General features: G+C 49.0%; 1 protein-coding gene across 1 annotated transcript in view; it reads left to right on the plus strand.

Moving 5' to 3' along the window:
• The window catches only part of LOC149350818 (uncharacterized), a 211,353-nt gene that overhangs the window by 159,393 nt on the left and 25,049 nt on the right, over positions 1 to 26,911 (plus strand). The window contains exon 3 of the mRNA XM_089579971.1: positions 2,370 to 2,464. Coding sequence (XP_089436097.1) covers positions 2,370 to 2,464 — 95 coding nt within the window. The remainder of the gene's footprint in view (positions 1 to 2,369; positions 2,465 to 26,911) is intronic.

A 26,911-nucleotide genomic window follows, 5' to 3' on the forward strand; every position in this document is an offset into this window, starting at 1 on the left:
AGTGCCTTGGACCATTACAGCGCTTTGTCTTGTCCATTTCGTTTCTTTGTCCTCGTCATTCTGCCCTAGGAATCCAGCCAGGCACCACAAAAACTACCACATGATAGCGGTGTTACTTGGACGCCTAAAGACGCACTCGAACAAAATCAGCTAATCTCCAGAGAGCTGTCCCCGACGTGGCTTTGCGTTTGCAGTGACTGCAAGATGTGCGCCATCAACCACTAAACCGATATTGTAAACATCACGCTAATAAAGAATTCAAATGGAATGTAAAAAAAACTGGTGAAAAAGTTTACGCGTGCACCTACTCCTTTAATCTATTGAAGCAGTCACGGGCTCCTTAAGTAAAAAATTTGGTTGACAGTAATAGCGCGTTTGTCGTCTTTTCTTCTCAGTCCTTGTTCTTTTCTCTCACAATATGTGTGGCCAGTGCGAGCTAGTCCAAATTTCCACTTATATGAAATTGAAAATGTCCAACTTTCCCAAAAGGGAACAAAGCGCATGCAACGCTACAAGTAGCCAAGATTGCTCGACCGGTCGCGCACCCTGGTGCCCACTGTGGCTGCGATAGTTTTGTCGCTAGATGGCAGCTGTTAATCAATGTGCGCCACCATATGCGGAGTTTTAAATGCAGGTGCTCACGTTAGAGACATTTTGATTTGTTCACAGCATGAAAGAAACGCTCAAACTAAAGCAGCATTTACCGAAATTACGTCATCAAAGTTTTCTCGCACAAATCTAACGCTGAAGCGTTTCACGCATTTATAACTATTGAAATTTAATTAGTTACTTTAACAGTGAGCTACTTTATCAAGAAATTAAAAATACTTGAGGGGCGCGAAGAGACCGACAATAATTCTTAGGCTTCCTTTTTTTCCAAATGCGCTGCCCTTTTTGTTGCGAAAGCAACACTACGCGAGTCGCCGAGCCATTTCTGGCAGCTGACGAAAGTCCATACTGCGCATGCGCGAGGAGCAGTGACGTCACACGGCGCACAGCTGGCGCGCCGCCGCCGTCGCTGCGCGGGTGACTCAGAGGTGCCGCCGCCGCTGCCGCGCGCTCTCCATCGCCTCTCTCTCTCTCCTCGTTGCTGTCGCAAGCCTCCAGGTTTAACCAGAGCTAAACCACTGCCACTTTTTTGAACTGACTGAGGTGACTTGAAACACATTCCGTGAGAGAGTCGAGTGGCGGGACAATTCCATAACATATTATTTGCACCAAGCTCATTAAACCGCCGGAAACGAATGCAGTAACAAGAGCGGTACGTCTCATTGCGTATCGTGCTCTTGCGAGGCGTTAAACATCGCTAGTGCTTCAATGTCAACCGTTAAAAGCAAGTATTTGTATAAAATAAGACTTCGACTATGTCTCGCTTTGTCACATGGCATGCATTTATAGCACTACCGCACGAGAACATCTTAGCTTCAAAACTGTATAAAAGATACGAAACAAGTCATGATTCGAAGTCCAGTCCTGAAAACGGATGAACGGCGAGCAGTGTCAGTATGCTGAATGGTTCGTTTTTTGTTTTTGTTTTTTGCCTTAGGTACGTACGACAGTTTAACGGCTCATGATGAACATCCTCTCCGAAGTGACCACGTGCGCACACTCGAAAGTTCCCTATATCACTCCTAAAAATGACTGCACCCTCAATGGTGCGTCTTGGTCGGTAACTCGCACCCTTGTACTCCTGAAAATGGGTGCTAAGTAAGGCGTCACACACATACAGTAAGGTGTCATAGTTTCAGTTCCACCCTTTTGCTTTGCATTTGCAGTTTCACAGGTCTTGATTACAGTTGTAAAAGTACCGACTGCGTTAGCAGTACCTGGTCATTTTTGCGGTACGTGTACTCTTGTAGGTAAAATGAACCGTATCTTACAATTTTCCAATTTTCGAATTTTTTTTTTTTCCGAGAATGTCGGACATGACGCACGCTAGCTGTACATGTAATCTGTACAGTCACTGGAGTAGTTCCTGGAACACGGGGGCCACAAAGAAATTTTTAATTTCGTGATGTTATAGGAATGCATCCCTCAGTATCAAGCCTCAACTCCAGGCAGGGACGAAATCCAGCGTTTTCGCAGCTTCCGTATCCCCCACACTTCTCTGGATGTCTGCATGCACATACGTGCAGAATGCGGGTCCGCGGAAAAATAAGTAAATTCTGCGCGGTCTGGCAAAAGCCTGCAAGCGTGAGGGGACATGCATTCTGGAAAGAATATCAGCTGATTGGGTAGCGAGGTAACGCAAAGAAATAAATTTTTCTTCCGCGAACCGGCATCCCGTAAACTTTTGTCCGTCGCTGTACACTGTGAATGCCCGTGACGATCTCTGGATGTTCAGCACTCTTTCTTGCTTTGTTTTGCAGAACCCAGCGTACACAATGAAGGAAGCGGCTGATCCTTGGAGGGGCATCACGCAGCCAGCTTCCTATTACTACGACCCGGCTTTGGCCGCGTACGGGTGAGTGCACGTGTTCAGGCCAGCCTTTCTTTGACACGGGCGGCGAAAATTGTGTGTCTTTCATAACGTTTTCGCGACGTAGTTATGCACGGGGCTCACTGCATTCAGATCCTCCACATCGCTTAGACAGGGAAACTGCTTTGATGCGATGCGCTATTTGCGAGTAGCTATAATCGATTTGCAATATGACTTTATATTGAAGTTTCATCTCCTTTTCTGGAAAGTAGCCTCGAGCTTTTATGTCTACTGTCTCGTTTGCAACCTACTCTTATAGTATATGACCGAAGGAAAAATGGTTGCTGTGAGTCCGACATGGTTTAAGATGGCATAAAGCAAGCCGCTTCGTCATGCAGCGGAATTAACTGAACAGATGATGCTGCAGCTGATGTTGATCAAAAACGAACACAACTCTACTCCATTTAGTTCACCGAAGTTAGAATACTTAGTTCACCGCCGTGTTAATTAGAAATACTTCTAACTAACAAGGCAGTGAGCTAAGTGGAGCAGAGTTCTGTTTGTTTTCATCATCCTAAGCAGCAGCAGCAGCAGCAGCAGCAGCAGCATCATCTGCCTCAGTTGATTCTACTGCATCACTAAGGGGCTTGTTTTCGTGCCATCGCTCATTATAAAGCTGCTTCTTGTCAAGTTACGCGAGTTAATCGTCAGGAAACGAAAATAAAAGAAATCAAAGCAAAGTGATGCTGCAAGGCACCAAAAGTTTACGGGTTACAACATTCAATCAACAGCCAGCACGACCAGTACAGGTGATAAGAGGATGCTGATGACTGGGCATGCTTTTTTAGGTCTGCTCGCGTGAGAACACATGGTGATGGCGAAAAAAAAAGTCGTGCTATCACAAAATATATCTATGCGGCTGACTATGCATGCTTCATACCTCATTGCAACAGTTCCGATTGTGATCCACTATGCGTTCGTGTTTCTCGGCTCTAGTAACAATTCGTCGGAAGGCGAATCTTTCATGGGAGCTGCTCCAGCAGTTACCATGCGATTTCTGTACTCGCTAAAGAAATTCAATTTTCATTCAGTTTAATCGAATGACGCCAAAGTTACCCAGAGCGTTCGCGGCTTCGCCCGGAGCCACCGCTGTTGACACAAGGAAAACTACGAAAAGACAACTCGGGAGTGTTGTTGGCACAGCAGCGGACATCGCTGCTGACGCAACCTCTGCTGCGAGGAGGCGGCGCACACAAATCACATCGATACGGACGGCTCGCAAGCCATGCTGGGTAGTGATCGATTGCCAGGCACGCGGGGAGTGATTAGTGCACCGCCAGCTTCCGTATAAGTTCCTGGCCGGCGCACTGGTTGGTGGGCGCGGCAAGAGATAAGTGCGCCAGCGCGGGGAGATATATGTACTGCTGTAACACGTTAAATAATTGCGCTCCGCGGTCTGCGCTGCGGGGTTAGCGGTCAGCGGCATCCGAAAGCAAAGCCAGAAAGGCACAAAAGTCGGCGGAAAGCGCAAAGAGAAAGGATACAGAATGGGCGCGCGCTGATTTACAGGAGGGCGAAGCATTTAACGACGTGCGGGCCCGCATGACGGGCGCCTGACCCACTTGGGGCCGAGCGCGGCGGGAGCCCCGGACGCGACTTCGGCGCCAACTTTGGCGAATATTACTCGTCCGCGAGTGGATGACGGCGGAAGGGAGCGCGCCATCTGGCCCATACGCGCTTGATGGGCCGCTACGGGGCACAATGGCTGCTCCCTGCGCCGTGACGTGTCTCCGGTGGTCGCCCGCTTCTCTCGCGATGCCGATGGCGATAAGATAGGGGCTGGTTTTAGCGAGCCACCGGTGGCGACCGCTCAATGGAAACCCGACACGCTACGCTAGCCGCGGCTTTGCTTTTATGCGTCCGAAGCACCTGTCCGGACCATAAAACCGCGCGCATGCGTGCGCGTCGCCAGCGGGACCACACAGGCACGCTGTCCGCGCTGCAGGTAAAGAAAGGGAGAAATGAAGAAATAAACGCAGTCAGCAACGCCAGGAAATGAAAACGGGCGCGAGCCGTTTGAGAGGCACGTGGGCCCATTACAAAAGCGTGGCGCAATGGTCGCGCGGCGAGGTTCAAACAGCCGCTGTCACCCGTGTGGGGCAAAACGGGCGATTAGGAAATATGGCATGCAAAAGACGTGCCCATGTTCGCGCATGGCTCTGACACGCTTGAGAACGGCGTGCGCAAATACTGCGGACATTACACCAAGATTAATGGAGGCCGGAGCGCGTTTTCTTGCTGACCATGAATGGACTTGCGTCAATGGGGCCGCCAACGGAACAATTTATGTGCTACGCAAGCTGCGTGAGCGGAGGCAAAAAGAGTGCGCTTCAGTTAGCGGCGGGAAGGGGTAATAAAAGGTGACATGTGTGGAAATTAGTTTACTGAGACCAAACTCAGCCCGGCCCTCATCCGCAGGAAATAATGTATAGATGAATAAAGTCTCAAAACGCATTCGCATACGCATTTCAGTGGGGAAGGCGCCTTAGGAACTAAATGTCCAGTGTGTGACATGTTCACCAGATGTCTTTTCTTGCGTTTTAAACGCAGGGTCAGTTCGCATAATTCACGAATGAAAATGGATTAGTCAGCGATCGGAGAGAGGATTATTAACGACATTAAGTGGAATCTTGTTGGAGGCCTTGATTTCCCTGTATCTCATTAACGTTGCAGTGAGCGCTTCATAGTTTTTTTTTTTTTTTGGGGGGGGGGGGGGCGGTTGAGGGTACTCCATTTCGTCTTGTATTAGTACACATCTCAAAATACACCGCAATTAGTGACATCGAACGTTACGTTGATATCCTCTCGACGGCGCTAGTCGCCGTTGAGAGGATATCCTGTCTTGACTGCGCAGACTTGCGGTTTCAATGTTACTTGATCACATTGCTCCAGGACAACTTCGGGAAGGGTTAACTGTTTCTTCACTATCAGCACATAAAGAAACAAGCAAGAAAAAAACTAGTATGTACAACGTGACTGGGTCGTAGAGTAACCTGACTAAACCAACCCTCGGTCCCGCCAGAACCGCTTCTCTGAATCCCTACGTCCCCGCCCTTGTAAGGCATAACAGCTTAATAGGTAAGTTCACTGCTTCCAAAGCAGGCAGAACTAGAGCGGACCCAGGAGGAACACGAGAGTGTGCCTTTGGAACAAGAGTTTAGCACTACCCAGGAAAAGTTGCAGATACCTCTGAGACCGCAGTAGCGCTCGTGGAAGAAGTGAAGGCGGATCTGAGAGCTGCAACATTCTTAGCAATGGATAGAGAGCTAGCCGGGAAAGATGAAACAGTCGACCAGCCGGTTCTGGCACTGTACGCAGTGACGGCAGATTTGGTTGAAGGTGTATACGCTAACACCCGAGACGCACTTGCTGCCAAAGCAGCCAGAAAGAGAGCATGTACACGAAGAAAACGAGAGAGCTGCGTTCTAACAGAGTGGAAAAATGCGCTAGAATTATTGCTAGACAACCCTGAGGCCACATTAGAGCTTGAGGAAGTTCCGGAAGCGGCAACGGTTTTTGTAGCAGGTTTCGAGCTAACGAGGAGAGACGAGGTTGCGGTGCGGTTTGAGAATGCAGAGTTGACCGCTGCAACAGTTTTTGTAGCATGTAATGAACCCGTGGTTCCGGAAAATTCCTGTATGCCTGCAGCTTTCAGCATGGAGTATCGAGACGGTGCCTCATTACTGTAAATGCGGCAGCCAACGAAATGTGAAGGCAGTTACGTGAGGGCCTATGTTTCTTTGAGGAGGAGGTTGACGGCCAGCCGTATAAAAAAGCCAGGTCAACCGGAAACTAAATTTAAAACCGAACGAGCTGAGTACAGCCTTGAGGCTGCAATAGAGCATGAAGAAGGAAAACGTGCTAACCCGATTGGTGCGGGCAGACTTTGGAGCCGGTAGGCTGCTGCAGGGAGTACCGCAACTGCAGTCACCTCCATTGATTTCAAGGCTATAAGGAGAGATGAGGCTCTGTTTCGTGACGTAAGAGGCCAGAAAGCATTTCTGCCGGTTTGGTGCAAAGACCTGGCATGGTGGATCCTGAAATGTGGACATTGGTGTCCTAACCTTGCGTATGAAGATTGAATGCGCTGCTATGTGCGCGCATGTGTATAGGGTTAATATAGGAATCCGTGGCTTAACTGAAATTTCACACTGACAGCAAGCGTTCGTGAGACAACCATGGTTGGAAGGAGTAAAGTTTGCCACGCTGTGCGCGTTTACCGCGAACACAGACGCAGTAAACACGCAGAGCGTGGCAAACTTCACAGTTAAGAAAGGACGTTTTTCGTTCTCCGCAGAAGCAAACCTATCGGTGCGCCGTTCACGCTGTTCAGGTGTTCGCGGTCATTGGAAAAGTATTAATGAAACGCGAATGAAAACTGCACTTGAGAGAAACTGACACTTTGGAAACGAAATATGAGAACTGTCACTACAGATGCTTATACTATCAGACCGAGTCCGGCTATAAGATTCCGCCTTCTATATCATGCAAGCAGCAGTGTATGGCCCGGCACGGCGCCGGTCCTTTATCCGATAAGCGATCAGGACGAATCGAGGATGAAAATATCACTGAGCTCTGCATATTTTGAACCACTCACTATTTTATCGAAAACCACTACACCACCATTAGATATGCCAGGAAGGGTAAATTTAAATAGTTGTAAATATAGTCGTTTTGGTCATTAAAAAAAAGGGAAGTTGCTCGGCAAATGTCTTTCTGAGTGCTTGCCACCGTTTGCTACGTGTATATTCAGCCGCCACTGACAAAGTGCATCATGAAGTACGATGTGGCGACGGTAAGGCATTTCTCTTTTCATCAGTATGGAAAATATTTAATGGATTTTTACGTGGCAAAGCAACGCTATGGGCTGTGAGGAGCACCGTGTGGTGGGAAGGCTCCGGATTAATTTCGACCACCTTTCTTCAACTTTAATCAAATGCAACTGCACGTGCGTTTTCGCGTTTCGCCTCCATCGTAATGCGACTGCCGTGGTCGCGATCAAACCAGCGAACTCTCTGTTAGCAGTCGAATGTCGTATAGCCACACTGAGCGACAGATGCGGGTGTTTCAGCGAAAAACTCAGCTCGGTGCCCGTCGCACGTTCTTCTGCTTAGCGCCAGATGACGGGGAGAGTTCGCGGGCGTGGCGGCTGCATTTTGAAATCGGCGAACTTAAGTAAAAAATAAACGTGTATGAATTTTCTGTGTACTTAAAAAAAACTCGTGGGCGACAAAACAGATTTCTCCTCGTACCTGAAAGCGAAAATTTTGCCATCCCCTCCCCCTCTTCCCCGAATACGTCCTGTAATGTCCTCACGGTTCCAGGTGTATTGTCGCTGCTTGCCTAAAAAAGTGGTTGCTTTCTCCCATAATGACCTAAATCACTCGCATGTCGGCACCCGGCCACGGCGGTCGCATTGCGAAATGCTAGCGTCCAGTATAGTGTGCGATGTCAGTGTACGAGGTCTGTTAAAAGTATCCGACCTTTTGCCGAAGAAAAAAAACTGGCATAACTGGAGCGTTCGAAACCTAATCACCTTCAAAGTAGTCTCCTTGGGACTCCACATAATTCTCCCAGTGGTGCTGCCATTGTTGGAAGTATTCCGAAAAGGCCCCTTTCGGAATGGAGTTTAGCTCAGCTGTCGTTGCAGCCATAATGTCCTCTCTTGTCTGAAATCGCGCTTTTTTCAATGGCCTCTTGATTTTGGGAAACAGCCAGAAGTCACAGGAGGCCATATCAGGAGAGTAAGGAGTCTGTGAAACTACAGCAGTCTGGTTTTTCGCGAAAAAAGTGTAATTTAGTGCGAGGAATGTGCAGGAACATTGTCATGATGGATGCGCCAATTTCCTGTTGACCTCAACTTCGGCCTCTTGCGCCGCACAGCACCACGCAGGTGAGGGAGGACATCCCTGTAGTATTCTTTTAGTCAATGTTTACTTTGTGTGGTGCGTACGCGTGGTGTGCCACACAGAGGGAGTCAAAGAAAGCAGTCAGCATCACTCTGACATTGTTGCGCACTTGGCGGGCCTTCTTTGGTCTTGGTGACGTGGAATGCTGCCATTGTGACGACTGGGATTTGGTTTCCGGGTCGTACCTGTACACCCAAGACTCGTCACCAGCGATTATGGTGTTGATGAAGTCGGGGTCACTATTTGTGAAATCTAGCATATCCTGTGAGACTTCAACACGAAGCTGCTTTTGCTCCACAGTGAGCAGCTTCGGCGCGAATTTCGCCGCATCTTTCTCCATGGCCAAATTTTCGGTGATAATGGAATGTTGAGAAAAATTGGTGATTTCCACCTCTTCCACAATTTCTCGGATAGTCACACGATGGTCCCGCATCACCACAGCGTTCACTTCGGCAATGACCTAATCATTTCGGCATGTTGATGGTCGACCGGAGCGTGGCTCTCTCTGCACTGATGTGGGGCCGTCTTTAAACCAATTGTACCACTGCTTAATCTGTGTGCTGACCATAGCATTGTCACCGAAAGCAGTCTGAATATTCCGAATGGTTTCCACTTGGCTGTCGCCAAGTTTCTGGCAAAATTTGATGCAGTAGCGCTGCTCCTGTCGCTCCGCCATTGTCCTTGCAATAAAAAACCGACGAGAGCACTGCGCACTGCCTCACTCAAACGCTGCGTGCCAGTGACTGACGCTATCGGCAGGCGAGAAAAAATTTGTGCATGCGCACGAAGGTTCAAGGTAGGCTGGTGCAAGCGTGCTTGTTTCAAATCCATCAGGTGTTCGTGAAAAAAAATAAAGTCGGATACTTTTCTAACAGACCTCGTATACGTTAAAGAACCCCAGGTGATCGAAGTTATCCGAAGCCCTCCACTACGGCGTCTGTTATAGCCTCAGTCGCTTTGGGACGTTAGGCACCATAAACCAAACCGAAGCAATCACAACCCCGCCGTGGTGGCTCAATGGTTACGGCGCTCGGCTGCTGTCCCGAAAGACGCGGGTTCGATCCCGGCCGCGGCGGCTGAATTTCGATGAAGGCGAAATTCTAGAGGCCCGTGTACTGTGCGATATCACTGCACGTTAAAGAACCTCAGGTGGTCGAGATTTCCGGAGCCCTTCACTACGGCGTCTCTCATAGCCTGAGTTGCTTTGGGACGTTAAACCATATTAACGCCATAATTAACAACGCTAACAGCATGCTAGGCTACCTACGCCGGAATTTCTCCAATTCCCCTACCTGCCTAAAACTCATGTTATATAAAACCCTTGTCCGTAGTAAACTAGAATACGCATCTGCAATTTGGGACCCCAGCTACGCAAATTCAATTAATGCACTCGAGCTTCTACAAAATAACGCCGCCCGTTTCATCCTACTTAACTTCAATCGTACTGCAAGTGTCACCTCCATGAAAAATACGCTCAATCTCCCACCCTTAGCCTCCCGTCGAAAATTTTCAGGGTTATGCTTATTTCATAAATTTTTTTACAACTGCCCCAATATACGCGATGAATTGATATGTCATCCGTCTTTCATCTCTCCACGGCTAGATCACGTTCACAAGGTCGGTATAACGTCGCACGAAACAAAAGCTTGTTCTCAGTCGTTCATTCCCCGTACATCAGCAGAGTGGAACCACCTTCCCGGATCGACAGCCTGCATCCAAGACATACTGCGCTTCCGTAACAATTTAGCGAACATTGTATACTAAGGCTCACAACAAATGTACTTATCATTGTCCATTTCCTTTGTTTACTTTTGTTTCCTTTGTTTGTTCTCTTACCTTGCACTTACATATTATGCTTACTTCTTTTACTGAATTGTATAACCAGGAACATGACGCTTGTATGTTGAATTTTTGTTTTTGTTCTCTTTCTATTATTTGTAACCACTCCCCTCTGAAATGCCTTTGGCCCTGAGGGTATCAATAATAAATATAAATAAATAAATAAATAAATAAATAAAAACCAAACCAAACCAAGCAATCACATTTCGGCGGGGTTTAACAGCAAGTCTTCTCACTGCTTGAGCCGGTGCTACACGGTGTTACAGCGTGCGAAACGAGCTCGTCGACTGGCGAGTGAACGGGGAAGAAACGCGCTCTGTTTGTCTCTGTTCGTTGCATCATTTTAGTGACCGTAGCCTCTGTTGGCGTTTCTAAACACGGCAAAAAGGAGCTCCGACGGTGTCAGTTAAGGGTACGCCTAACAAATCGGTGCTCTACTCAAACGGCACAAAATAACGGCGCGCCTCCGATAGCGGCGCGTACGCGGCGGTGGCGGCGGCTCAGCGCGTGGTCAAGCGGCGGGGTACGTGCCGTGGAATCGTCCCGAATGGTCTTCCCCGGACACGTGTACTTTGAGTGCGGGGACATTAGGGGCTGCGCACAAATCGTTAGCCTAATGCACACCCGCCAAATGGTTGCCGCCGTTCGCGGTCGCTGCTCAGCAGCTGCTCTACAAATTGAACGGCCATATATTCCGCGTGACTCTCCGCTTAATTTCGTGGCGCCGTGTCACTTCGCAGGGGCTGTGTACGTTTTACGCGTCTCTATAGCTCCTATACCTTCGCCCGTCCTGCGCCGTTTTCACGGCGGCTATAAACCCCGACGCGGCCCAGTGTGGTTGGGGATTTCGTGCCCCTCTGATAGATCTGGCAGCCCGCGCAGACATGGCCCGCCCGCTGTCGTGACATGCACTCGCCGGAATGGTGGGTGGGATCGGTCGCCCGTGCTTCCGCCGTCGCGTGCGGCGTGATTAGGACAGCGCTGCCGGCGCGAATTGGCTTGTCGCGCGCGCGTCCAGGGGCTGCCGCCGAGGGCACAATCAGCGAGCGAAAAAAAAAAAATGTTTGCTTTAACCATAGAGCAAACTGTCTCTGAGATTGGCTCCATCGCTTGTAGTCTGTGCAGCACGCCTATCGGTAGACACTTACGTGACCGTAAAAGCTGAAGCGCCGTTTAAACTTTCCTTTGCGGCGTTTTCTTGCGTTTGTATATCGATGCATTGACAACGGCTTAGGCGCCTAGTCTGAATTACTGTAGCTTTTGCGTGCTAGGTGGTAAATTTCTTTGCGGGGATGCTATTTCACTGCCGCACTTCGAGGTCTGCATGCCATTCAAATGATTCTATGAAAGCAAGAACACAGCCAAAGTAGTTCTAATACCATAATAGCGCTGCACAACCTCCACACAACATTTATATATCCTGAAAAAAAAAAAAAACAAATAAGATTTGTCTTGTCAGAGTGTTGCTTTTTGAAAAGTTTAACGCAGGTAAACGGACGTGTATCAATTCCATCATAGTTGCCCTCTCGCCGAGGCCTCAGTGTTGTAGGCTTTAACCGGCCATAAACTATAATAGAGTGAGAATGAACTGCCTGCGGAATGCTTGAAGCCCTTCAGCTGTGCATGGCGCGATGAGTTTGCACTATTTTTTCCTGTTTAATGTTTTCGTCTTCTTATTTCTGTTAAGGCATATAAGATATTCCCTCTAAGAAGCGTCTGTGCGCCCAAACCGCGGGAAGCTCCGCAGACGCCAGACAGATGATCCTCGTGAGGCGAAATAGGTGACCTTGATTGAACCATGAGACTAATCGACAACCAGAAGTTCATTCAGCTTTACTGAGGATATTGAAGTAGAGCTGAATGTTTCCAGCTCCGCCGATAGCGTGACAGACTGAAAACGCTGTAAAGAAGTTTGACTGGGTCGTACTGAACTGAAGAACAGTGTATTCAATCCAAGCCGGTGAACGTGCGCCTTATCGCTGTTTATTTTTGAACCAAAAGCTCTGCACGCAGGTCCCCATCGTTATTCATCGTGCCGTGCGTCTGAAAGATCCATGCGCACGTTTGGCATCGCTTCTCCAGTTTCATCTTCTATTTTGTCTTCGTCCTGTGACAGCTTTCTTGTTGTGATCATTTTTCACGACTATATATGCAGTGCTATAAAACAATCATTCCAAACTAGCTATACTTGAAGAAGTCACAAAAAAAAAGACAACAGCTTCTGGTGCGTACGAAAAATCATAATCAGCAGTCGTGGCGTGACGCTTTTGCATGGCCTCCTTCCGCGTGCCGCGCTTTAACTGTCGTGGTTATAGGAAACACGGTGTCGCACAAACTACGGAATCCCTGCGTATCTCACCTCCCGTCAGGGACGCCGCGCTGCAGCTAGCCCATGCTGGCATGCCTCCTGCCGGCCGTCCGGTCGGACGACCGGCCACGCACGGAGAACCGCGGCGTCACGACGGAGTTGCACGGTCAGAAACGGAAGGAGGCAGTGGAAGGGAGGAAAGGGGGGGGGGGGGGACAGCTCAGGAAAACTCGCCGCGACCACGACAGGGAAGAAAAGAGGACGGAAGAGGGGGGCCAAGCGAGATATGAAAGAAAGAAAAAACCACGAACACGCGAATCCTGTCCCGGCGGTTCGCCCCCACGACGCCGCGTCTGACAGCGCCGGACATCTATGGGGTATAAATAAATCTTTGCGAGGACACAAATCACACCAGCACACGAACACTCCCCCGCCGGCGTAAGGGAACAATGATTGGCACTAAATGTAGTTTCAATTGCGCCAGATATACGACTCTTCCTCCTTTTTTTTTTCTCTCTTCTTCCTCCCTAGCGAACGACGCGGAATGCCGCGAGCGGGGAGGGTCAGCGTCTCAGTCAGCTGTGGCCAGTGGCCGGACTCGCGGCCGCCGCTGCGGCCGCAGCAGAGCGGCCTCGTCTCGTCTCCTCGCAACAGCGCGGTGCGAGTGTTAGCCGGGTCTGAAACGACGCTCTCGGCCATTTGTCACACTAGCGACAGTCTGCGAGGCACCTGCGAGTCGGCGTCATTCAGAGGCCAAACATCAAGGGGTAGTTACGCCTATGTTAGCCGGAGACGCGGAGCAAACGATGCGCGATGCTGCATAAACCGAATTGCCACTTGGATTTGTACTGCTACCAAACAGGTGACGGCACTTACAACGCAGAACGCACCGGTAACGCCCTTCATTGCTTAAAAAAAAAAAAAACAAAGAAAGTCCACTGCCTTATAACCTTGTCCAGACGGACCGCCGCGGCGGCACGGCTTGTCACGGTGTCACCCCAGCTGCCGCGTCCAGTACGGCCGTGCCGCAACACACGCAATTACATGAAAAGGGCTGTAGGAAGCGTTGTGTTCAAGGTGTATTATGTTCCGGTCGTTCCGTGGAAGCGTCTGTGTGTAAAGTGATGCTCTATAAATGTTTGGAAAACTAATACGCATATAAAGTTCCGCAATAACAATGCGGAAAGTGAAGCACCGGAAGCTGAGCGTCATACGCCGGAGCGCCCTAAACTGAGGCGACGATGATCTCGCGGAAGGGTGTGAGAAATCGGTTGTGCGGAAGGGTGTGCGCGGAAGGGTGTGAGGAATCTCGCGCCCTATCTCGTCGGGTCGCCATAACGGTGCGTCATACATTGCCGGTTGAAAAAAGTAGGCGAGGTAAATGCGGAGGACCGGGAAAGGAAGGAAAGGGGAGGAGCCCGTGCTCCATCGCGCCAGATGGCAAGGATAGACGCAGTTGAAGTCGCTTGCAGACTATATTGAAGGGCGTAGACTTTTGCTACTGGAAGCACTGGCACATCACACGCCAACATGTACACTCTTTAGTGTAAGTGCAACTTTACGATGAACATCTGCATAGCAGCAGCAATTACAATGGTACGTTTTGCCCTTGTGTCTTTTGTTTGATCGATGAACGCCTGGAATAATTATTTGTTTCTTATTCAGTAGCTGCTGAAGTTAGAGGGAGAATACTTTCATTCCGTCTAACTAGCACAGCCCTGAAATGAATTTCACCGCGGTAACTTAGAGACTGCGTCACTATTAATGATGAGTACGTGTTCACGGATTTATTCTGGCCACGGCGACCGCATTTGAATGGGAGTGGGAAAAAAAAAGCACTCGTGTACTGATACTTCGGTGTAGAGCACTGCACGGGCCTCAATCTGAGGCCCAAGCCCGGCCCGGGCCCGAGACCTGAAGCCCGAGCCCGGCCCAGGCCCGCGGCTTCAAGCCCGGGCCCGGCCCAGGCCCGCTAAATTATCGCTCTAGCGAGCCCGGCCCGGCCCGTGAATCCTGGAGTGAAGCCCAGCCCGGGCCCGGCCCGGCCCATTTCACAGTAACGCTTGAGCTATACTGCTCACTCTGAGCAAGTAGACTGCTACTAGACCGATAAGAAACTGGCCGACAAAGGCTTTGAAACCACAGTTTGGCTTGCAGAAAGTTGGTTCTTTTTAACCCAGAAGGAAGTGTTTAAGGGTAGTGCTCGCCAGGCCTGTCTTTTGGTCAGTGATCTCGTGTACGTATTCAATGATAAACTCGGAAGTTCTGAGAGCCAAACAAAAAGGGCTGCATACGCGCGTAATAGACTACTTTGCACTCCCCCATGATTTTAATCAGTTATATTTTGCCGCCCGCGAAGTAAAAACATTAAAGCTGCCTAGCAAGCAGTGGCATGACATTTTTTTAGTGAACGCGATCTCACAGGTTGAACTCATATCCGAACTCCTTTCAGCGGAAACGAAAAGCTAAAAGGCTTGAGTATTTCACGGTGTTTGAAGACTATAAGCATCTTAAACATTTCTGTATAGGTATGTTTTGGGATTACGAACGATGAATGACCAATTAAGCAAACAAGGAAGGGGAATGAGGGGCTCGTTGTAAATATGACAGAAGCCAACAGCCACAGAAACCAAGGGGCACAGGGGATTTTTTTAAATTAATTTATTTATTTTGTGGTGTTGATCACTTTAGAATATTACTGAATATGTCATCGCTTAAAGCTAATTTATTAGAAAAGCAGAAGAAAAAACAACCACATGCCGCCGGTGGGATCCGAACCCACGACCTCCGAATTACGCGTCCGGTGCTCTACCTCTGAGCTACGGCGACGGCTGTCAAACCTTCTGCTTTCGGGGGTATTTATGTTTACAAGTAACCTAACCTTGAGAGTGTTCATCAGCGCCACCCACGCCCATAAGCGGCGGACGTAGAACGTCCTGAGTTACCGCGGGTGTGACGTAGAACGTCATCGAACGGAGAGGGTGGAAACTGTGTGAGAACCCTCTTATGCCTCCTATGGCATCAAGGCTGCCAGAATCGAGGCCCTCGCTTAGCAATTAAGCAAACAAGGAAGGGGAATGAGGGGCTCGTTGTAAATATGACAGAAGCCAACAGCCACAGAAACCAAGGGGCCAGGGGATTTTTTTTTAATTAATTTATTTATTTTGTGGTGTTGATCAGTTTAGAATATTACTGAATATGTCATCGCTTAAAGCTAATTGATTTGAAAAGCAGAAGAAAAAACAACCACATGCCGCCGGTGGGATCCGAACCCACGACCTCCGAATTACGCGTCCGGTGCTCTACCTCTGAGCTACGGCGACGACTGTTAAGACCGGTTAAATTTTTACTCTTACTGGTGGAGCAGAAGATAACGCGCGAACCACGTGATAACTTACAGGACAAAACACTTGTCATGACAACCAGGCTGAAGAAACGAAGAGGGATAGACGCGGTTATGAGATGAGATTTACAAACTCTCGCGAGCTTTTGTGGCTATTTCATTTACGAAACGTTCCGGTCAGCTGATCAAAAAGAAAACCAAACGCGCTTTAGTTTGTGAATTTTCTCACATGAGAAAAATATAGCTATAAAATAATAGCTATGTTTTTGGGGCTTAAGAACCCAAGGGGACTCAGGCTGTGAAAGACAGCGAAGCAGAGGGCTCCGGATCATTTCAACCACCTGGGTTTCTTCAATGAGCAATGATACTACAAAGTACATGGCTGTCATGCTTGCCGCCTAAATAGAAATGCGGCCGCCAAGGCTAGGAGCAAACCCTGGTTCCCCGGCTAAGTAATCACACTAAGCCACCGCGGCGTGGAAAGAAGGAAAAAAATTAGGAGTCACTTTGGAGACTAAAGTGGTGCAAGGCGAAAGCCTGAGTACAGCATTCTGCCACGAATGTGGTTGTGAATGATGATTCAAGTGCTACCAGCGAATGACGCGTCCATTGGCTGTCTGCGTGTGTTACTGATGTGTCGTTAACTTGTTAAGCTTCGCCTGTAAGAGTGGAATGCGACAGCGTCTTGCAACGCTGCCAGGGAGTCCACAGAACGCCAGCGCCAATTCGGCTGTACGCCTTGCTGGACGGTAAATTTATTTTTTGAGGAAAGGAAATGTATCTCTCTCGCATATCTGGGTGGACACCTGCACCTCGCCGTAAGGGAAAGGGGGAAGATGGGAGTGAACGAAGACGCCGTATTAGCTAGACGCGCCTTTGTTCATTCCAAACCATTCAGCTGGCATTACGGAGTGGCTAGCGTGCTCGTATCGCACTCCGGAGACCCTGGTTCGATTCCCCAACTCGACCAATTTCGTTCTCGGTTTTATTGATTTATGCGGTCTAACTAGAAAGGTTAATTAGGCTATTTCATATTTATATCATTGTATTTCTATCCATCGTGTTCTGTCATTCACCTGTCAAATGTTGGAACTGTCTAGGATGTTCGACACAACGTATATGAAACGAGCAACGTCGAACTGAGTGGGGAAGTGCGTGGTGGTGGAGCGAACGCGGCTTCGTACTTATCTGTTTTTTCAGCAGCGTCTCCTTCCGCGGACGCTGTTGTCGCTGCGGCGCTCGTCTTTCTTTTCTTTTCCTCTGTCTTCTGACCTCTTCATTCTCCTCTATCTTAATTAGGCTAATTGTTTAATTAAGCAATTAACTAAACTCAGTCCCACTTAGTTGGAGCATCACTATACGATCCCTTTGATTGGTTGCATGGTTACTAGCCAAAGTGCAATTGGCCCCATTTGAAATTCGCGCACTGTGACGTCACGAGCATTTCGACCAATTGAAAAGCGTGACATTTTCTGTCGACAACTCCTGCTTACAACGATGAGGCATTAAAGGCTTCCGCCTTAATAAATAAGTCAATGAATAAAGCTTAGTTTTTTTTCTCAGCGCGTACTATAACCCATAGCTCATCCGTGTCGTTGCTGCAATGCCGCAGTTGTGTACTTCACTCTGCAATAATAGTGAATGAATAGTCGGGCACCAGACGTTTCTGTACGGACCCAAGCCTGGCTCGGGTCCGCAGCTTTAAGCCCGAGCCCGGCCCGGGCCCGCAACTTCAGGCCCGGGCCCGGCCCAGGCCCGGCAAAACAGATCATGTCCCGGCCCAGCCCGGCCCGCGGGCCGGGCCGGGCCGAGCCCGTGCAGTGCACTACTTCGGTGCTCATTATGAAACGCCACATGGTCGGGTTTCGAATTTACCTGCTTTTACTGGAGCAAGCCGTATCACATCATGCGGTTACTAAAGCTTGGTCAAAACGGCGTGCAGTCGCCAGACTTCCCCATAAGTGTCGAAGATCTACGATAGCGCTCCGTTTCTTTCCCACCGAGCCGATGTACTTACGTTCCCCGCCGTACAGGTAGCGAAACATTTGATTTCCAGGAAGCGTCGCGACTGCAGAACCTGTTTTGGCGCTGGTTATGGTTTTAGATACGCAAACTCCAAACTGCACCGTTTGCTCCTCGATAAGCGATCGTTTTAGACTTTCCTCTAAAGTGTCTGGCGAAGGCGCCAGGGGTCGTATTTCTTCAGCTCTTCTTTCCACGATTTATTATTTTGCCTCTCTGCCATCTTCCAGCCCCGCCTTTAATACGAGGACTGGCGACTGACATTGCTTGTTTGGCTGTCAGTAATGATGTCACATGTGGTGACTGCCAGTCGAATCGTCGAATCGGAAGTCGAATCGGATAAACGATCGGATAAACTGTCGCCTCAGGTTTATACTTTCACACAATACGGAAGTCGCTTTAATTAAATTAGTAGAGGTGATCCATATGTTTTGTACACTGATAGATATGTCTCATTGCTCTCTGCTTGCTACCGGCTAGCTCGAGTAAAAGCCTAGAAAAAACATACTGCCACTACACGGTAAATAAGAAAAAGTTGTTAGCAATCTGGTTTCGTCACCAGTGACGTCAACATTGGAGCAGATAGGTTTAAAAAAAGGCTAAAGGGGTAAATATGTTTATAGGTTAGCCTAATGCGTTATGGAATTCGGACATGTACACCAAAATGGGAATTTACAGTATTCTTGAAGGGCACTTTTCGCGCCATAGCACGCCCCGTCATGTCCATCGAGAGGAAATGGCACAACCGCAAGCTTGATATTCTGCGAGGTGTTAATCCCTTGCAATTTCGATACCTACATCGTCGGTGCAGTACAGAACTCTGCGGCGACTGGGTTACCCACGGTGGCGCGAGTAGATCAGCTTCGCTGGCCACTGCACGAGAGTACTATGCTTTTCTTTTCCTTTATTGAGAGCACTAGGCTGTCGCCGCAGCCGATTACGCCTCGTGTTAAACTGCAACACACTCTTGCGCTGTGCATTACACGTCGTCGTCTTCATCCACTTCCATCTGCGGCACATCAGGTCAGATGAGATTAACCTCGATCAGAGCTTAACCTGAGTGTAATATCGGCGCCAGACGTGCCGACGACCCAGCAAAGCGAAACCATGAGCCAGCCAGGCTAAACACATGCTTTCTCACGTCTACTCGGCTTAACTACGATAAAACCGTATACCACTTATTGAAATGGTTTATGGCCTGTTGTCATGATTTGAGAAGTCAGCATCCTTGTTTGGCGGTATACCTGCACTTCTGTTGGCGATATACGCGGTGAAGGATATCCTAGCTGAAATCAAGAACCGCAAATGTGCATACGCAGGGCACGCATTGCGCAGAGCAGGTAACCGATGGTTCGTTACGGAAACGGAATATATTCTGAGCGAACGTAAGCTTAGAAGGAGGCGGCAGGGTGTCAGATTGGTGGGTGAGATTTGGAAGTTTGCGTGGCCGCAGCTGGCTCAGGACAGAAGGTTACCGGGATCAATGGGAGAGCTTTTCTGCCCTACAACAGACGTAGCTTGAGCCGCCGCGGTGGCTCAGTGGCTATGGTGCTCGGCTGCTGACCCAAAAGACGCGGGTTCGATCCCGGCCGCGGCGGCTAGAATTTCTTTGGAGGAGAAATTCTAGAGGCCCGTGCACTGTGCGATATCAGTGCACGTTAAAGAACCCCAGGTGGTCGAAATTTACGGAGCCCTCCACTACGGCGTCTCTCATAGCACGGCGTCTCTCATAGCCTTAGTCGCTTTGGGACGTTAAACCCCATAAACAAACAAACAAACAAACAAACAGACGTGGCTTGACTAGATGATGATGACGATATACCTATCTCTCGCTTCATCTTAGTGAACGTGAACCATTTCTTGGCGGTTCTTCGAATACAACACTTGCCATCTGTTAACATACCATACCTGCATTACGACGTGTATTAACATTCATGCCAACAAAACCAGGTTATCTTGCCGACACGCTCAGCGATTTGACCGAAGGACGACTGCTGTTGATGCTTATCGTTTGCGCGTGCAGTAGACCGCAGTACGATCCCATTTAATCGCGCCCACGTAGGGAGCGCGTCACATAACAGATGCGACAGTTGCAACTGCGACGCGCCGCTCCGGCGTGGAAAGGACCGCGATTGGAAGGAAAAGTCGAATAGCGTACTACAGTTACAAACTTGCGCGACCGTTGGACACACAGGTAGAAACAACGCCGCTGAAACCGTCTTCTCAGCGCAGACCCACCGCGTAATCTTGATGCTTCCGCGCGAGGGCTGATTTACACAACGGTCGACAGATGCGCAGTCGCCAGCAAGCAGTAGCGAGATGTTGGCGCAAGAGAAACTCGCAGTAAAATGTTAATAGCTCCTTTTTTGTTTTTCACTTTTTAATTTTCTTGTCATCTTTTTTCTCCCTTTTTTCTTCATCTCTTTCCCTCGGGTCGCATGTGGAATTTTAAGTTCTGCCGCGGAGAATGTTCCGGTGCTTGTCGGATCTCGGAATCAATGTCGGGAGCGCCGTCTGCCGGGACATTGTATACGTGTTTCGAGATAAAGAGAGCACACAAGGAGGCCATAAATCACAGGACGCTGCCCCGGTCACTCAGTTTGGCGACTGCCATAAAACAAGGCCGATTAACCACAATCCACGGGACTTTTTATGTCTGCGCTCCGGCCTGACCCTCCAGGGATACATTGCTGGCGATCGCAGCCCGTATGGAGGAGCGAACTGATATCGGCGATGCCGCCATGGTTGTAGTGTATGCCGGCAGCTTGCCGAACGTACACACACTGATACTCTTATATGCAAGGGGGAGGGGGGAGCTGGGGTGCCTTTTCGGAAGGCAACGATTAGCGTCGGATAACTATACTTTCAGTTCTTTGTACCTGCCAGCAAGTAAATTAGTCGGAGCGCTGATTTATCGAGTAATCCCTGTGTTTTACGCAGATCTCTAATCTCACACTCTCGCCGCCCTTTTTCACATCCTCTTCACAATTTCTCTAAATCGTGTTATTGGTAGGAAAACACCCAACCGATGTCGGCGATGTCATGGAAGACTCCTAACGTTCATTCTCTTGCGAGCCGCCCATGTGCTCCTCATGAAGTCGCGGCAGGCATTTGCACTAACCGACGATCTGCTGGCAAGGCGGAGCTACTATAGATACCATGAAATCCACCCATCCAAAATCAGAACAGCTGTTTGGCAAAGCTTGTACAACGGACCAGGTCACTAACACGCACCAATGACAAGACTGTCCTGCCACATAGGAGGTGCGATTTCTACACAGATCACCGGACCTACACCGCCTCCAGGACTCGATCCATCCGAGAAAACGCACCAAAGCAAGCCTGCTCACACTAAAGGCGTTTGCAAAAGGAGCACAGATCCTTAACATACATGTGTAATGCTGCCGGAATAACGGCGACAATGTCGTTACAACCAAGATTACGTTGTAATAACAGGCCATAGAGCCATCCCAAATAAAAATCGTTTTATCAATCAGCCTTTTGGAAGAGAGCACCGATAATGCTGCAGGCAAACTGATGAATGCACAGATTCTTTAAGTGTGACATTAGTGACTTTTGTACACTAATAGGTCGCGGTTTCTCCTGGCTAACTTGACTCTGCGTTACAGCACTTGGGCATTTCCAACTTCATGATGAACTGCCGTAGGTAACTGAGGGAGATTTGTTTTGAAAGGCGCGAGGACAGCATAGTCGGGGAGCGCCATGAATGTGTTTTGGTGGGCTCGAGGTGTGCCCAAAGATCCAATGTTCCCTAGCATTTCACTCCAGATAAACCGAGCACCAGATGACGGGAGCGGCTGTGCCCATTGAAAAACCTGTGAGCATCCGGCGGCAGTGGGGCATGGAACCCCGACGCAGATGCTCGAACGAGTAGGCTATAATTAGCTTGCATTATCGATATAAGCGCTTCACACCTTACTCACTGGCGCCAAATATCACTGCAGTGTCAGTTAATTATCCGTCACTTGTGGTACTGCGTGCAAAAGGCAAGCTTCAAGATGCCACCTCAGGTGTGCGACTAATTCTCACGGTTTCGCGCGCCGCTTCGCAGAACGAGAGGAAACCGGAAGGATGCCAGACAAGCCGCGTTTGCTTCTTCGCGCAGTGCGCGAAAGCAAACTGTATGGGTGAGCCGTGATCGACGAATATCAAGTGCCACGGGCGGTGGCACAGCAGGCGTGGCTCACAAGCGGAATCGTGCTTCCCGATCTACAGCAAACGAAGGCGAAGGATTGAAAACAAACAAACAAGAAAAGCCTGCACTGAGAAAGAGACAAATAGAATAGCGGCGGCCGAATCACGGAGTGCGGACAGACATTAGAGCAAGAAGCACGCGAGTGGCACTCGATTAGTTCGCACCGAATCGCCGTGGATTGCGGCGTGCCGTTCCCTCTTCGAAACGGCTCCCCGCGGCGCAGCTAGCGAGGTCGCCGTTTTCGCCAAAGTGAACGCGCAGCCGCTGTAAATATGGCGCCCCGCAAGCAGAATTAGTGCGGTGACACGGACCTTAATTATACGCACACACACTGCGGCGGCAGCAGAAGCAGCACACTCCGGCCGACCGGCCAGCCTGGGTGCAGCCTGTGAGCGTGTGAGAGCGCGTAGAGAGGGAGGCGGAGGAGGACAGTGGGTGAGAAGAGGCGATGGTGCCGAGCCAGGGTCGGGGCTGCGGCCGCCTGATGCGAGCGCGGGGCGCGGCCGCGCTGCATTTGCTTAGGGCCGCGCCTGCCCCTTGCCCAAACAAAAGAGCTGCGGAGCCCAGCCGCGCAGGGAAAAGTTCCCGTCCTTTAATTAAACGGCAGTTTTAAGAACTTTCGCTTATTCGCGCACGCGCTGCTCAGCGCCCGCTTTCTCGATGCTGTGCATTCGGGAGCCGGCCATCGCGCCTGGACCTGCCCCTTTATTTGGCTGTTGTTTTAATTTATAACTGGCATTTCTCTATTTGCTTTCATTGCGCCCTTCTTCTTCCACTGCTCGCTCTATCTTTCCTTCTTACTTCACCGTATGAGCCACTCGCGCAGCACCGCATGTTTGTTTCCTTGCTTGGCGCTCTCTGAATATTCAGAGGCTTGGACGCGAAAGATTTGTGGTGTTATTCACGCAGCAGGGAGAGAAAAATGCGATGAGCGTGGCGCGCAGCGACCTTGTTGCTGTTATGACTATTTATGGGGAAGCCAGCTGCGGCGAGCGAAGAATGCCGAAATCATGTTTGCTTGCTCGTCATGCGATGAAATTTAATCAACGGGCGCTGTTTTTACAGCAGCTACAAGTGATTTTATAATCATTGCTTTGGTGGCAAAGTGGACAGCTGCACCGATACTGGTTCTCAATGACGATAAGTCGGCGCTGACGCCGCTACGAAAAGTACGGTGATAACAAGTGCAGTGTGCAGTAATCGTAGGTGAACGGAGCGGTTATTCAAACTAAGTCACCATCTTATTAAAAAAGGCAGTTGAGGCGAAACTAGCATTGTTACGCAGCCGCGATTGTCCAGGAATCAATCTTGCGTCATTAGGGTTGTCCAGGGGCTCGGAAAACATGGCAAACCTGGAATTCTCGGGCAAATTTTTTGCACATGTAAAAATCAGGGAACTAGCAGGGATAACGTCAGGAAAGCTACCCATGTTAGGGAAAACACTGACTGAAATTAACATGATGTTCAGCTGTGAACTGCGACGATACAGCGAGTGCCCAGCACGCGGTCTGTGTACATTTGGCTGACCTTCTTGCTTCTCGCAGTTATAAGCCGTTACGTCGTGTCCAAATAACTTGATTTTATCCGTCTTTTTCTTGCCCTAGAAGCGAGATCTGCGTAAAGTGGTTCGGTCTGGTGCTCATGAAAAAACTAAGCTGCTTTTAAAGTATTTTTCATGAAAGAAGCCGCAACCAGTAGTCAGCAAAATTAACTTTCGCTTTTATGTCCGTACTGCGAGCATCACATGCTCAGAAATAAAGAAAGGTAACCACCTTTATTTAAGTGGCGCTGAGGATATATCTGCGCCATTTTTTTCTTAGTTAAAAACGATTGCATAACCTTTCCGCCTATCATGATGCGTTTTCCATTAACAAAGGGCTTATTTGGTGCTGAGAAAATTGGATTATAAGATCGATCTTCTTTTTTCCCCTGCTTGCATCACGCTCGTGACGTCGAAACTGAAAAAGTCTGCGTGGTCAGCATTTTGAAGTGAATGACGGTGCAGCCTAGCCTCAGGGATCCGCACACTGAAAGCTACCTTTGCGCATCGCAGCTTGGTTGCGAAAGCGGCCAGTGGCGGCGACATCTATGTTTCATTTTTCTTTTAGGCGTTCTAGCTTACAAAAAGCTTCATTTTCAGTGTAGCTAGCGTCTTTGTAGTTATTGCACGACAATCTATAGATCCAGGCCGAATTAGTCCGTAGTGTCCTTTTAAAGAGCTGGAAGAGGAGAAGCGGTAGCTTCATAATTCACAGCATGAAGCTGTGTTGAACAGGTAGTCAAAAGCTATTTTCATTTTCAATGCGGCGTTTACAGTTACAGTAAGTAGTTTTCTTGCTGTAAACCGTTCATGCACACTGTCCATTACCATCAGCCACTAAGTTTTTCCGCCTCTTCTGTGGAGAGGGAATTTTGCCCGAAATAGAGAAAACATTAAAAAGTCAGGGATCTTGAAGTTAGTACTTCGCTAGACACCCTGGTCATTACAAAAGAAAGACACGGAAATGTTGCTATTCCGCTTACAGAATCGACACTTCGCCGTTTATGGTGGTGAATTCAGCTTTTGTTTGCATTCAAAGTATATCAGTCTTGTGGTCGTGGGTTGGTGTTCTGCTGCCGACGATGCCTCGGTAGATCGATGCATCGATGCATGCGTCGAGCTGTAATAGTTTATGCGTGACTGTTGCTGCAGTTTGGCGGCACTGCGGTTAGTGATGGCAGCAATGGCATTTAACAATGGCATTTAGCGATGGCAATTAGCGATGGAAGTTAACTGCGACAATTAGCGAAGGACTGCGCTTCCGTCCAGCGTTCGGGAATCGGAGAAACAGACTTGCTATTAGTGCTCGGCTTCTGCGTTTTCAACTGGCTGGAACGTTTCGGCAGGCAAACAACGCTCCAATTCTGTGATGGTGGAATCGGACGCGACCATTTATCGCGTGGTTTGGTGTATACACTCGAGCCCCGTCAATATTGGCGACTCAAAGGTGCCTTTTCGCGCTCAGTGCTGTAAGCCAATTTAGAGTTGAGTTGCCGGTGTTATGTGTTTAGTAATGGGCATAGAAGGGCCAATAGGCAAAAGTCGCAAGGCCTCTGGAAGGTGTTCCCTGCCTTGAGCGGAACAGTATAGGCGACAAATATGTGCTGGGTTCTCAGGCACTATGCTAATAAGCAAACGCTGCCAAGCCCGAGCACCCGAGGCCAGAGTGGGCCTGGGTCCGTGCAGCAAGACAGTTATCGCTGCTACCGGCTCGTTCTGCGATCAAAGTTGTCAAGAAGGAGCCTTGCTGTCCGCCCTGTCCGATCGTATCAGTGTAGCCGTTCTCCTAGAGATGCGTTCAGCTCCACCCTATAGCCACAAGCACTCCGGCTATAATTCTTTAAAAAACAGAAAGAAATCGACTTGTCGCTCAGCAGCAGCGCTAACTAAACTGCCCAAAATTAGCGTTTATTTGGAGCTACCACCCTTCATGGAACTAATATACTAATCCAGCAGACTGTCCGTTTCTCAGACTCATTAAACGAACAATGATAGTGCTCGAAAGGTCCTCTTTTAAATTTATTCGCACCAAGGACTTAACTGCAGGTGGGGACAACTAAGAATTTCTGGCTTGGACTAGTTGTTTCACACTCTCCGATATTGAAGAAACCGAGCTAAAGGACAACACAAACGAAATGGGCACATCAGGCATGTTGGGCAACACCCGTCTTGTCGTTATTGTGCGCCTTTAGTGTGGTCTAAAAGTTGAAAACGAACTTCAATTCATATGCGCATCTAGTAACGGCACCCTTACGCTCTGGACGTGAGCGTACGTACGGGCGAACGTTTGCGCGATTCTGACATGCGTCAAATAAATTTGGAGTTCACGCAGTTTTTCACTTCACAAGTTATTAAAGTGTTTCCTCCCACGACGTTCGGCCGTCCTATTCTCTCGAGCGTGAATATATTCGCCAAAACGCTCATACACCGCCGGAGAACGCCTCCTCGCTCTCCAGGCTCTTCCCTGTAATTAATTTAGGGTGGGAAGATAGAAATGAGTAGACTACTCCTTGATAACACTGATTCAGCGCGCGAGTGGTTCGCTTAGGTACGATGTTCTGTCCGTAGAGCGAGCGAGAAAACCTGCGCCACTTCTTGTAAAGCCGCTGCTATGTACAACAAAGCCTACAATACCGATTTTAATTAACGGGCCGCAGCTGTCGGAGCGTATAATTTTGCTCGCAGTGTGAAAGTTGGAGTGGCCAATTTGGCTACGGACCGGAACGAGTTGAGAGACCGCGCGACGCAGGGGTGGTTTTTTACAACCACGCGCAACGCTCCTCATTTTCTCTCGAGCTGGGCAGCTTTGAGGGGCGAGAGGCAAAAACAGGGACGCATACTTGACTTGCCTTTTTAAATATTGCACCAAATGAGCAACGTCTTTCTGACAGCCTGTGGGAAGTCTGAGCCTTGTATAAGCTGAGAATATTTTAAGCGGGGCCTAATTATATCAACATATATGCTTATTTCTTGTAGGCACTGTGGCGCTGCAAAAAAAAAATCGTATTCTTAAAGGTATTTTACGGTATCTATAACTCGCATTCATACAGCGGGTAAGGAGCGGCAGAGATTTACAATAAACCACCTTGCATATTGCAGTGCCGCATGAGCACCCTGTTTGAGCCAGTGACGCTTAGCGGTTCAGCTATGATATTTGACTTTGTCAGTATCTAAAGGACCAAAAACCAGATACTGCGACGTGGATCAAACTGCAAGCATCATTAACAAAAATACCTTATTAGCTCACAACAATTT

The sequence above is a fragment of the Amblyomma mixtum genome, chromosome 3 (genome assembly GCF_055824585.1).
Source record: "Amblyomma mixtum isolate Tamu chromosome 3, ASM5582458v1, whole genome shotgun sequence".
NCBI lineage: Eukaryota > Metazoa > Arthropoda > Arachnida > Ixodida > Ixodidae > Amblyomma > Amblyomma mixtum.